Source organism: Hyalella azteca, unplaced genomic scaffold (assembly GCF_000764305.2).
Source record: "Hyalella azteca isolate HAZT.00-mixed unplaced genomic scaffold, Hazt_2.0.2 contig17580, whole genome shotgun sequence".
Classification (NCBI taxonomy): Eukaryota; Metazoa; Arthropoda; class Malacostraca; order Amphipoda; family Hyalellidae; genus Hyalella; species Hyalella azteca.
Genome location: NW_025947357.1, coordinates 8,230 through 21,389, shown reverse-complemented (window position 1 = coordinate 21,389; position 13,160 = coordinate 8,230). Strand labels below are relative to the sequence as shown.

Here is a 13,160-nt window from a genome sequence, read left to right as displayed (position 1 = left end):
TAAATATCAGATGAAATGTGTACTGATTTATAGCAGTTTTTTGGTTGAAGTATTCCATATTGAGTTTAGTTGCAATGCCACAATCAAAATTTGAATGAGATTTGCAAACTATGCACCTTCCATGTCAAGAAATCAAGATCTTGATGCTCTGTAATCTGGTCGGCCTTCTCATTTTGTGCCAGAATTTTTAACTTTAAATGGAATCTTATTTAGATGAGATAATGTGAGTGATGCAAATCAATTTTTGTGCTCTTATATAATCGGTAATTCAATACATTGAAATTTTCAAGATTATTTGTACTAAGTACTTGGTCATTTTCATTACTCAGTTTGGGGAAGGGCCTCTCTAGTAATAAACTTCTTTGTGGCAACAATAGTAGCCTCCATTTGTAGGCTACTTATTTAAATTTGCTAGATTGAAATAACATTTACTAGGTTGAACATAGTTGAGGTTTGTGATGATGATTTGTTGATGTAAATTTTAGGCTTACATATTTGACTTTGAATTTAAGTTACCCAATCTTCAGCTAAAGATAACATCTACTCCTGGAGTTGGAAGATAATATGTCTAAGATATTGTACTGATGATAAAATACATGAGTTTTTATCTCATAATAATATGCGTTCAAAAATTACTTTTTAAAGACAACACTGCCAAAGAGGCCAGTGTTTCTGATTTTACACATGTACTATGAATTTCTTATTTTATTTTAAATATTCAAAAAAATTATTTTATCTAATTTTTCTTTAATTTTATAAAAAATAATTTTTTTAAATTATTTCTTCTGTCAATTGATTCATGCCTCGTTTCCAACTTTATGCAAGTTTGCAAAATTTCAGATCGATTTGACTGGTAGAAGTGTGTTAAATATCGATTATAAGATTTGTAGCAGACAAACGAACAAACAAGTACTAGTAAAGTTAAGGGAAAGTGTTGTAAAAAATATGTCCTTTTTTGCTTTAATGTTCCTCAAGATCTGAGCTGGTTCATGTCATCTCCACGGACATCAGATATTGCGTCAGCCACAGTCTTGTGTTGCAAGAGGAACCCAATTACCTTATCCTAGAAAACATTTGAGAGATGTTTCTATAGTTTATTTATCATTTTTAATATTTTATTGCAGGAAGAAGTTTATCCAATACTTTTAATCATCATCAAAAACAAGTGCTTGCAGGCAGTTCTTATTTTGTACAATAGTATCCATGCTATGCATTAGTGAACCCAAGCGTCTTTGAGCAGGAAGCAATTACTACAATAGTGACTATCACATTTTTTTTAATATCTACTATTAATCAAAATAGTGATTAATAGTATTATTATTTGGTAAATTATTTGATGATGACAATTGTTACTGCTGACTAGCCCTATAAGTTCATAAATTTATGCTGTCTATATCTGGGATTTTTATTCATTTTACATCAACGGTGTTACTGAAATTGATGATTGATTAGTTTGATTTGTCCCCTCAGGGGGGACTTCTGACGCGTGTCTGTGTGCGTCAGAAGTCCTGTGGGATTTCGCGTTCCTAGGGGGATTGTTCCTGAGCGCCCCACCGCTGAGCTCGCGGTGTCTGACTGTAGGTCTCAGTTGTGGGGTTAAGTTATTGCGTAGGTAGGATTCCTTACATTTCCCTTCTCTGTCTCTCTCGTGCGGGCGGCCGACGTCCCATGTAAGCGACTTCTTGTTCGAGTGTCTTCGTTTCTGTTGCTTTTCACCTGTCCCTCCTTGTCACTTTATCTCTTTGAGATGCTAACGCTGCTTCTTTCGAGCCAGCTTCAGCGGGCTGGACATCTGAGACCTTCCGCCCCTTGTGGGTGATGAATAATTGAGACCTTTCACCTCTATGGTTGATGTTCATCTTGATTTTCGGTGCGAGATAGCTAAATAGCTGAAGCGCTAGTAAACATTTGGCCACTAAACTAACTAACTAACTAGTTTGATTTGAAGGCTGTGAGTGCTTATGCACTGCCCAGCCTGATCTCTGTTATTAGTTGAGGATAAACGGAAGAGGCATGGGCCAAGCCCCAAGCTTGAGAGCTCTGGGCAAGAAATGGTGGCAGCAGGCACCCAAAGTCAGGAGGCTTCTTACAAGCTCTAGACTCTAGAGGTATGAACCTGGAAGCCCCAGCGCAATCACTGCACTCGTAAAGAGTGCTCACGTACCAGTGAATCTGGTACAACATAATAAAAATGAGCTATGGTGTCTTCTATTTGACATACTGAAGAAACTCCAGTTGCTGCCATTCCAAATCGAGCACGGTGAGCAGATACACCAGCATGGCCAAGACGGAGGCGAGCTACAGCACTTTGTAGTGACCTAGTTAAGGAGCTATAGTCAATATATGTTATGCTATCATCGAGGTTGTGCCTAAATTGGCCACAACCAGTGTCAGCTACTTGAGTTTGCCAGTATCCATACCAATGTTGGCGGAAGACCTGAGATATTGCTCGGAGAGACTCTTCAAAAGTGAGTATGGAGCAAGCTAATAACTAAAAAATTTGCGTTGTAACACATCCATGCGATAACATTTCTTCTCGCTTCCAGTCACCAACAAGTGGAACAGCCTCCCTGATAGCATCGTTGACGCTCCGAGTATGAACGCCTTTAAGAACAGACTAGATAAAGCTATGGAAAAAATATATGTTATATGATAAGACTTGAAATGCCTAGCACCTTACAGAACTAGCAATAAGTCCAGCAGCTATCACAAACAATCGTCTGTTATGGAAAGATCGGATTCAAATGGCCGGGTACCTTGTGAATCACGGCACGAAAAGTACAAGAAGCGGCAACAGGCCATTGGCCTATTTCTTCAGTGCTGACACTTCTATTCTAAGAGGATTAGAGGACCTATATCAGCACTGTGCGCTAGATTTGCAACTTCATTTCCGGCAATCCCACTATGACCTCTCACCCTGCAGAAGGCGTCAGTATTCAGTCCTCTTTGGAGAAGCAGCGAGTGTATCCTGAAAACTATTGCTGAATAGATGAGACGTCAGGTGTTGAGACTCGCTTTGGAGTCTGTAAAAGTCGCAACTTGATGGTTTTTTAGTTCAATCCAATCGAGTGCCATTTCCAAAGCTTTGAATATGGCAAATAATTCTGCACCCATCACCGCTAGGCTTGGGGACAGCAACCAGGCAGTAGCAACGGAGAGCAGGGGAACGTAGACACCTGCCGAGAATGTTGACCCAGCCTCTACGGGATCCATCAGTATAGATTGGGATGTGTCCAGGGTAATACTTGTCCATTCTGTAGGCAATTATGGTTGAGGTATGGTCATCATCGAGGCCATGCAGGAGCATATGTTTAGTCTTGAAATGCCTCGTATCCTACGGAACAACTGAAATCTTGAAGCGATTTTAAACTTACCGTCCGTTGAAAAGATTTGATCAAAAGGCCAGTCTAGTCAAGAAAAGTACAAGAAACGGCGACAGGCCTATCCAGGCCTATTCTTCAATGCCGAAGACACTATACTATCACCGCGGGGCAGAGTTAGACTACTACTGGGGTCAGAGCATATCTGGTTTTGAAGCAAGACCCAGGGAGGAATTGCTGAGGATGCCGAGGTTCTCACCTGTCGAGGCATAGTAGTTCCAATGGACCGAAACAAAAAGGGCGAGTTGTAGTGAACAGCAAAGGGCAGTGAGTTCTGGACACCATTGGGGTTGAGTCGCAGCAGGCCTGGTATTTTGGCTTGTGTAGGAGAGTAAGCATAACGAAGACTACACTTCGTGAAGCGGAAGTGCATTGTGGTAGGAGGCACTCTGCCTCCAAGGTTATAGAATAGAATAGAAGTGTCGGCACTGAAGAAATAGGCCCATGGCCTGTTGCCGATTCTTGAACTTTTCGTGACTTGATTCACAAGGGATCCGGCCTTTGGAACCCGATCTTTCCATACCTGACGATTGATTGAGATAGCTGCTGGACGTATTGCCTGGTCCGTAATTTGCTAGGCATTTTAAGACTGAACATATGCTCCTGCATAGCTTCGTCTTGCATAGCTTCGTCTAGTCTGTTTTTGAAGATGTTCTTACTCGGAGCGTCAACGATGCTATCAGGGAGGCTGTTCCACATGTCGGTGACTCGAAGCGAGAAGAAATGTTGTCGCGTGGATGTGTTACAACGCTGTTTTTTTTTAGTTTATAGAACCAACTAGATAGAACGTATAATTGGCGATCTACGACGAGCACCCAGTACGAGGCGGAGTGCACTATTTTGTACACTGTCTAGCATTTTCATGCTGATAGAGGGCAGCTCATTTAAGACGCTGCTGCCAAACTCAAGTTTGCTGCGTATGAATGCCACATAGACACGCCTTAATAGGTGACTAGAACCATTCCACTGTAGGGCACTCAGGGCCCGGAGAACATTCAGACGCTTCTGTTAGTCTACACGAACTGCTGACACACGTGCAGCAAAGCAAAGTTCAATTTGAGACAATCAAAGATCACCCGATTCACCCTTAATACCCGCTTTTATTGGAAGGTGATAGGTCGTAAACACATTCGGAGGACAATCTGTGGAGAGGTGCGACTTCTGGAGTATAATTGATATGTGCACTTGTCAGGGTTTCCAGCAGGTATTGTCCCAGCCAACGAATTATAGCTGTGCGTCTTTTCGGAGAGATGGTTTTCCCAGCCTGAAGATTTCCTATCCTGAGATCTGCACTTGTAGTAACCACCACACCAGGATGCCCAACGTCCCAAAAATTTGGATTTCAACAATCATAGCCGCTACAGGCGCTACTCAAAGCACAAAGTGGATCTTGCAGATCAACAATTCGAGTGTGCGAGCTGCAAGGTTTGATATTCTGTCAGCAATTTCATTACCAACTACCAAGAATCTGGCTATGACCACGGATCTAGCACATCTCCCCTCTATCGAGCGCCATAGTTCACATCAATTTTAGAATTTAAAAGACTATCCTCCTCTAAAAGCCACCAGAAATGAAACTGTGGAAGAAATCTACTGCAGTACTGCACTCCCCGTAAATCAGACAAGATCAGAACTAATACTGTTTCCAGAAGTCTTGAAAGAAATTCTGTATAATTTGAAGTGGCATTGAATTGACTGCAAGGTTAAGATGAAGCGCGCCACTCATGAGTTTTCTCCGAGTTCGATGTACGGTTGGGCGTCCTTAACCACGCCCAGTGAAATCTCGCTCCCAAAATCTTCCTTAAATAGCGTCTGTGAGCAAAGTTTTTCATGTATCAAAAAAGTATAAATGAAAGTAAAATGACCAAGCAAACAAGCCGAAGATGATATGCCAGGTTTAACTGATTGAAAATGATACGAGAGCTGTTTATTGATAATCGTCGTACCTTCGTAGCAGGTTTACGAGAGGCAACGACGGGCGTTCGCCCAGCGCCGCGATGTCAGCTCATACGAAACACAGCCCCTGTAAGCGTATAACTCGACAAGGTCTGCTTAAAGGATCACAGAAATATATTAGAAATCAATTACCATTTTTCACCACTCACCATTAGCATGTGTGCAAAGTTTAAGACTATCGCTGAATAATTGTGGTTCTAAGAGCTGGTGACGTCGCACTGCGGATGATCGCGTGGCCCGCTGATTTTCGTGCGCTTCATCGCCGAGGTTGATAAAAATGTCTCGCATGCTAACACCAACCGTCTTTTAGCGTCTCTGCAAAATTCCGTAATTCACGGGAAAGTGTTTACTTTGGCAATGCATGAAGAGGAAATCTTTCTATAATTTTGTAATGTTTTTTATCGTTAATACACAAGGTAATTTGTAATTACGGTAAAATTCCTGACACGTCGCAGACGTAATCTCATGTTAAAGCCACAATTGCTTGCACCTACACGACAAAAATAGTTCCTACTTTAACAAAATCCGCGACATTGAATCTGCCTCAAGATATTGTCCTCCCATTCATTTCATTATTTCAAGAAATGAAGGGAATGTTCGCACATTAAATTCCGAAAAAATTGACTAAAACAAATTTCGCATTTTTTAGAAGAAATTCCCTCACTATCAACAACAGAAACAAGTATTTCGCGGTGTTCTCATCCGGAGAAGCTAGAATAAAGACTAGTTTTAGACCGAAGACTGAGGTTAAGATCGGTTACGAGAGGCTTTCACTCTACCAAGTAGACAAGGACATCGCGACAAATAATGAACTAAAATTTGTTAGGTTGTCGCGTGTTGTGTGAACTGCCAAGGCCCGTAAGCTGCAGCGAACCTATAAACCTATAGCGGGATAAAATGACTTCAAGGTCAGAAATAAGTATCCATTGTATTTAAAGGCTCAAATAAATAAAAGATTTTAAGGCACAAAAGTTGAACTTTAATCCATGTTACGCTGGAGCCCCGTAACGCGAGCCCAGTAGACAATTACTGAAAGTAAAGGATTGACGTACCAAGTTCAAATTTGCCAAAAGTCTGGTTGGATGAGAAATGATTTCAAGAACATTAACAAGTTGCTGTAACTTATTAATATTAATACCTGATCAATTGAAATGTAACCCTTCATAATTTTTGCAGAAATTAAACGAGAAACTGTGATAAGCATTTGTTGAGAGTGAACTAAACTCTACCACAAGTAAGAATGATTATCTATTATTGGTCAACTTTTTATTCCAGAAAATGTATAGAAGGGATGCCTGCTTCTGAACAAAAATTAATTATCCATTGATTACGAGACAAAATCTGTAAACTGAACAAATGGAATTTCTCCAGTACTTAAGGCGAGTCCTTTTCACGCTAATTGCACAAAGATTAACGGAGTAACCTCTGACGGCAAACTAAAATCACTTCACAAAAGCCCAACTTAACTCATCAATGCCCAAGGTCCTCATGCTCACAAAAAGCTTAAGAGCCATCATCAAAATCAGATATTGTTTTCACCACACACGCTTTACCCCTTCATCAGCGACCGATGTCTTCATCACAAAAGTATCTCGGCTCTCATCAACATCCGATGACCTTAAACGAAATTTCGAAAGGTGAAGTTCTAAACGTTATTGTGTCCACTTACCTACAGGTATTGAACGGGGATAAGGTTCGCGGAGGTTAAACACTAACAACTAAACAAATATGGGGCCAGGTTACGCAGGATACCACCTCACAAGTTATGCCTGCGTTGGCCCACTACAACGTTAAGAAAAAACAGGAATTCCACTCGAGCAAACAACGAAAAGATCTTCACCAAGAAAGGTTCGGCCCCAGCGACGTGCCTGACCTGGCCCAAACCAAACATGACACAAAAAAGAGGATTAAAAAAATATTCAAGCAAGAGGGGAATTATGATAACACTTCTGAATAAAAAAAAAGTAATTAAATAAACGTGATTAAAGCCACACTTTTCCGATCAACTCGAACGAACTACTTCATCAAAATGAACGAAGAATTTCCACTGAAGAATAAAGCTCTCTTGGTCCAGAGTTATACACGACGCCGGGCTTCACCGCAGCCTCGTGCAGACCGCCGACGACAACTTATTCCTGCGAACACATCCTCACAGTCGGGGGAAGACCGATGAGGTGATGTGCAGACAAGACAACCCTCAACATCTCCTGCAGTCGTAGTCCACTGACAGGTCTTCCATCACCATCCCCCAGCAGTCCACTGCCAGGTCCTCTATCACCGTCCCCCAGCATTCCACTGCCAGGTTCTCCACCACCGTCCCCCCGCAGTCCACGGTCAGGTAGAACCATTCTACACGGTACATGGACCAGGGCGGGTCCACGATGGCTTCTTTAGACCATTCATTGACAAGTCGACTTTTTGCCCGTCACTGCAAAGAAAAATAAGGGATGCTCAAAGAAAAAATAGACAAAACATAGTACTGTTGAGATACAAAAAGAGAAATTCGACCACTAGCATAATATTTCCAGGGCGCAAATTATGTTCAGTTGAACTTATAAATTTATCCTTACATATTCCTATCTTATCAAAGAAAATTCCTCGCATCAAATGGTTTTGTTTCGTTTTGAAAGTTAGTTACTTACGTTCTGATTTCCATTGTAGGATGGTGATGGTTGACAACTCAACACATTTTATTTTCTCACTAGTTGATGGCCACGTGAGCTTGGAGTGCGGCTCGCAGTATATGGTCATCTTCTGTGACGACACGGGACTGACATAAGACTTGCTCAAGGTCTCAAAGAGCCGTTCAACACCGCCGTGAGTAAGATTGTCCCTCGGCAGCACCAGGCTCGGGCAAGGGCTGGAACGTGCACGACAAAGGATATTTTTGCGCTCATACACATTGCAAGACGCATGGGTATACTTTTCTTTAATTAAACACATACAACACTATTTTTACACACTTTTTGTCTTTTTAACCCAAGAACTTTTTTCTGTGTAGATCAGGTTATCTGTAATACATTTATTGATTTAGAAGCACCTTTGGTGCTTCATAAAACAATAAATCATATGTCTTGCAATTGCTTGCAAGACCAGTGTACTATGTCGATAGTAAATGTCACGTGTCATGTTGGCAAAGTGAATGTTGTTAACGAGGACTTGTACCATGAATACTTACTTGTAATTAGTCATGCTGCACGACACAATTTCAAACATCCAGTCCAAGTCATTGTCACGGAGGTCAGGGAAGTGCCAACGACAGATCTTCTCGTTTATCGTATCCAAGTAGCGGCCAGTGCTGCTCGGGACTACCCTGAGGCAGCAAACGTCAACTGTTGGACAAATTGCATTTCAATAAACAAACAATGGTACTGAATTTACATAAGAATCTATTCATCAACTCCGTGATTCTCAATACTTGCTGCTTGGTCAGTATCATTTGTTCAGTTGCTTCTACGCAACTCAGTTCAATGTTCTTTCATGGTGTTCTAGAGTAGTTTCAGGGGTCCCTCCACGTAACTAGAAGCGCCAACATTTGATGCTGGGAGGAATCAAATTAATGAATATGCCGAAAAATATAGAAGTGTTAATTTATATAATTATGATACATTTTTTAGCCCTAGTGAAATTACAGCATTCAAAATAATAGGTACTTATCTATACATCACAAGACAAGATTTTGATGTAGGGCTACTATCAAGAAGGACAAACGATAAAAATTCTGAACTAGTAATAAAATGGATGGTTTGAATTTATTGAAAGTCGTCAACCTCCTGACAACATTTTTTACACTTTTCTATATGAGTAATTATGCCAAAAAGAAACTGTAATAATGTTTACAAAGCGTTTCTTCTAAAATTAAACATTTTTTCTGATTTATCTTTGTTTTTTTTTCTGACAAGATTTCGCACAAGAATATTCAGACTTGTCAAAATAAGGCGTCATTATTAATACAATTGGAAACATTAGCGCATTCTACGTTATTTAGGGAAATAGTGATTGATGTGATTACTCAACATTCTATTCTGATGCAATTACACACCGACGGCTGCTCTTTAGTTGGCTACAATACAGAAAATTCATGTGCTGTATAATAGCCCATTTGCTAATACATACCTCCACAGTCAGCGCCTCTTAACTCAAACAAAACATTGCTTCCCATCTCAGCTACAAATTCACTATAATAAATTAGGTCATACTATGGATTTTAATAAGCAACTCCAAGCAGTAATGCAGTGTCAAATTTATAATATGACTATTACAAGACCTCTTCACCTATTTTGAAATTCGCTTGACTATTAAAAGACATCTGCACCTATTTTTAGACTATTGCATGACTATTACAAGACATTTGCACCATTTTCGGGTGATAATAAAATCTCAGAAGCTGGTTTATTCTGAGTAGATTCACAACTCACATTTGACAGTGTTAACGAGCATGAATGGGTGTCTCAACGAGCATGAATAGGTGTCTCAACACTAATGAGGTTAATTATGTTTGTTTCTAAATGTTTCCTCATTTTCTTTATGAAGAATTTTTTCACAGATTTTGTATCACCATGTATTATATTCATAACAAACTACTTAGGGTAATGGCAAAAAATTTTCTACAGCCTTCAGATTCTTTGAAAATACTAAACTTACCAATTTGTTCCACAAGTACTGAACAGCGCTCTACGTCCCTGAGGCTGGCAAGGCGAACACCAACACTGCCAGGCGCACGCTTCCCAATGTTACTGTGTGCCAGGATTTGGTCGGGAGTGCCATACAGGTACGCGAGATGGTCTCTGTAACCAGAGATAAAGAGAGAATTGGAGAATGCCACCAGTCAAAAATTAAAACAGCCTTTATTTCATTAATACAGAATTCAATTTCAAGTTCAAACATTTATGCATTCCAGGCAGGGTAAAAAGTATGAAGAAATTCATATACCCAAATTCTGTGATAATAGTTCCTATATCTTCATCCATTGGGCTATTTGACGTTCTCCAGAATGAGGCCATGGGCAACAAGCATATGTTTTCGATATTTTGTGCGGCAAGTCCAGCAATAATATTTCGCAGTCCTGAGATGGGTGTCGTGTGTGTTGATATCACCATGAGGTACATCGGCATCCTCTTGTGCAACAAGCTTGCAATAGCTCGCTCTCCATCAGCATGGTCAGTGATGAGCCACAATGTACCATTCGTCAAAAGCTCAAGCTGAGTGTCTTGTACCTGTCAATAGTTTACATATGAATGATATTCATCTGTCTAGTTCCTTTCATTGAGTTATTATAATAAACCAAAAATGTTTTCCTGTGCAAAACAATATGAAAATTCTGATATTTTCAAGTCTAGACTGATTACACACATTTTACAGCTTAACTGGCTCATGACCAGTTATTTGGCTAAGATACATAAGATATCATGGTTTTAAATACCGCATAGTTATCAGAAATGCACCTCATTGATAAATTCTTCCTTCTGGACTGAATACTACCAAGTTTTGAGTATGATCAGTATTGCATATTAACCATTTTTCTAGATCTTAGTATTTCTCAGGCAAGCAGCTTGATTGCTAAACTTAGAAGAGAGAGTTCCTGATTTATCATAGCAATAAGCTAATCCAATCAGATGTTGGATCCAATTCAAGGTAATTCACTCACCTTCAGCAAATTACAAGTCTGGGTTGCAGAATCCAGCAGCTTTTTGATTTCAGGTAACATATTTCCTGAAGGTTCTGATTTCAGACGATGTAGAATTTCCTCACATTGGACACTATTTTTTCTGCCAACACCGGAGGCCAAGTCGTCCCAAGCCTTGAGATCTTGACTGGTTGAAATTATTTGGTCATGAAGAGAACCATCCCATCTCGCCACATCAGTCCTCAGATCCATGATATCATCCATCAAAGTCAAAGTACCGCCAGATACCCGAGAAGTTTTCTTCAGTCGCTGAATTTTTTCTATCAGTAAGGCCCGTATTTTGGCCTTCAAGTCCACATCAGCATTCTGGAGGTCATTTAACACCTCAATTTTGTGTTTGCCATGTAAGCCTCTTGAGCATGTAAAACAGACAAGTTCAATGCAGTTTACACATAGGTAATCCAGATGCCTCTCATGTTGAGAGCAGAGACGCTCTGATTCTGTGGATCGTTTCCTTTTACATGCCTCATTTTTTGAGGGAATCAACATGTAGTTAACCAACAATTCATTAGCAGGCTTATCAATTTTCTTCCTGCATTTAGGACAGCACTTGGTTCCAGAAATTTTAAGTAAGCTTGAAATGCAGGAGAAACAAAATGAATGACCACAAGTCAGGCAAAGCGGCTTGTGGTCTTTTGAATCAAAATCTTCATTGCAAACTTCACATGCAGTGGCCATTTCAAATACAGGGGAGTATTAATTTTGTTAATCAAATGAATACCTAATATTCAATTAAACTACACTGTTGGAGAAAGACTGCCTCTATACAAACTTCCAAGTTTACCTTTGATGGTACATCATGAATTATTGATAATCTGAAAATGAAAATGTCAATAAAATAAATGGAAAATAATATGTTAATAGGACTGTTTTCTTAAATTTCCTATGCCTTCATCAAAAAGAATATAAGAATGAAAATACCCTGAGTTATAAGGAAATTATTTAAAAAATATGGAAACCGATGGTTCAGACTTTTTAAATATTTGGATGTTCCAGCTTGTACCTTCTTTCCATTTTTGCAGGTTTGTGTAGTTACTACATTTAATGTCTAAAAATTCAAGAACCTACAGATTAATGGGAGTACTGAGGTAATGTTATAATATAAATAAAAAAATAAAAATTTATTCTAAAGTCAATAATTTAAATCCTTTTTCCTTTTTATTAAATCATTGCACTTATTGTTCTAGACTTTTCCTCCATTTTTGAAAAATTTGCCACTCATGATAAATGTATGTTGCTAAGCATTTATTTCATTATTATCATCATCCTATTTGATTCTACCTTAAGCAGTATAATATATTTCTTGAGATAGGTATATCAATATTTAAGACAAATACATTTGCATCAAACTTGCTTATGTTGAAAATGCTTGTAAAGGGATGGAAGTGCAGCCCTGATAAGTGCAGTTGAATTTCTATTGCTCAGCTTTACATCAAGAAATATTCAAATTATGATGTATCACAGTTGCCGGTGGGCATCAGTGAATTTCTATTGCTCAGCTTTACATTAAGAAATATTCAAATTATGATGTATCACAGTTGCCGGTGGGCATCAGGATCTGTCTCTTATACACATCTAGATGTGTATAAGAGACAGGTGCTACCCATCGTCGTGTTGCTTTTAATGTAAAGAAGCTTTAGCAGGAAACCCGAAACAGATACGATGTCTCATTCAGAAGTTATGTCGAAATTAAGATTGGGGGCAAAACGCAAAAAACNGGGGGGTGTCCCGAGTAGCCCCGCCGTGCGGAAATGGCTGCCATTTTTTTTGGAATGAGATAGGACAATTCCGTCAATTACGTTTTCAAGCCGACACCTGGGTGCATCTTTTATGTAAGTAAAATTTTTTAATACGGCGAATATTTTTTTTTGCTACAGACCTTAGCAGAAGTAACTTTTCAAAATAGCGTTTTTCACCATTTTTTCAGGAATTTTTCAAAGATAGTAAATGTAGTATTTTTCAACTTCCTTTATACTAAATAGATAGGAAAAATGTTGATGTTTACGCCATTATATTTAGTTTTGCAATATTCCAATTAGTTTTGCTACTATAACAGTTTTATGCCATGTTGGAGGACTGTCCCAAGTAGCCCCGTCCGTCCCGAGTAGCACTGCCCATCCTGAGTAGCCCCGGTTGAC

The 13,160-nt window shown here is 39.5% G+C and overlaps 1 protein-coding gene across 1 annotated transcript; it reads right to left on the bottom strand.

Moving 5' to 3' along the window:
• Positions 1-6,245: 6,245 nt before the first annotated feature.
• LOC108668001 lies at positions 6,246-11,838 on the bottom strand. The gene is made up of 6 exons (XM_018155122.2): positions 10,984-11,838; positions 10,269-10,552; positions 9,981-10,123; positions 8,515-8,668; positions 7,979-8,196; positions 6,246-7,764 (listed from the first exon to the last, which is right to left on the bottom strand). Exons 1-6 carry the CDS (start codon positions 11,698-11,700, stop codon positions 7,736-7,738), a joined length of 1,545 nt encoding a protein of 514 aa, XP_018010611.1. The 5' UTR covers positions 11,701-11,838; the 3' UTR covers positions 6,246-7,735.
• Between the last annotated feature and the right edge of the window lie 1,322 nt (positions 11,839-13,160).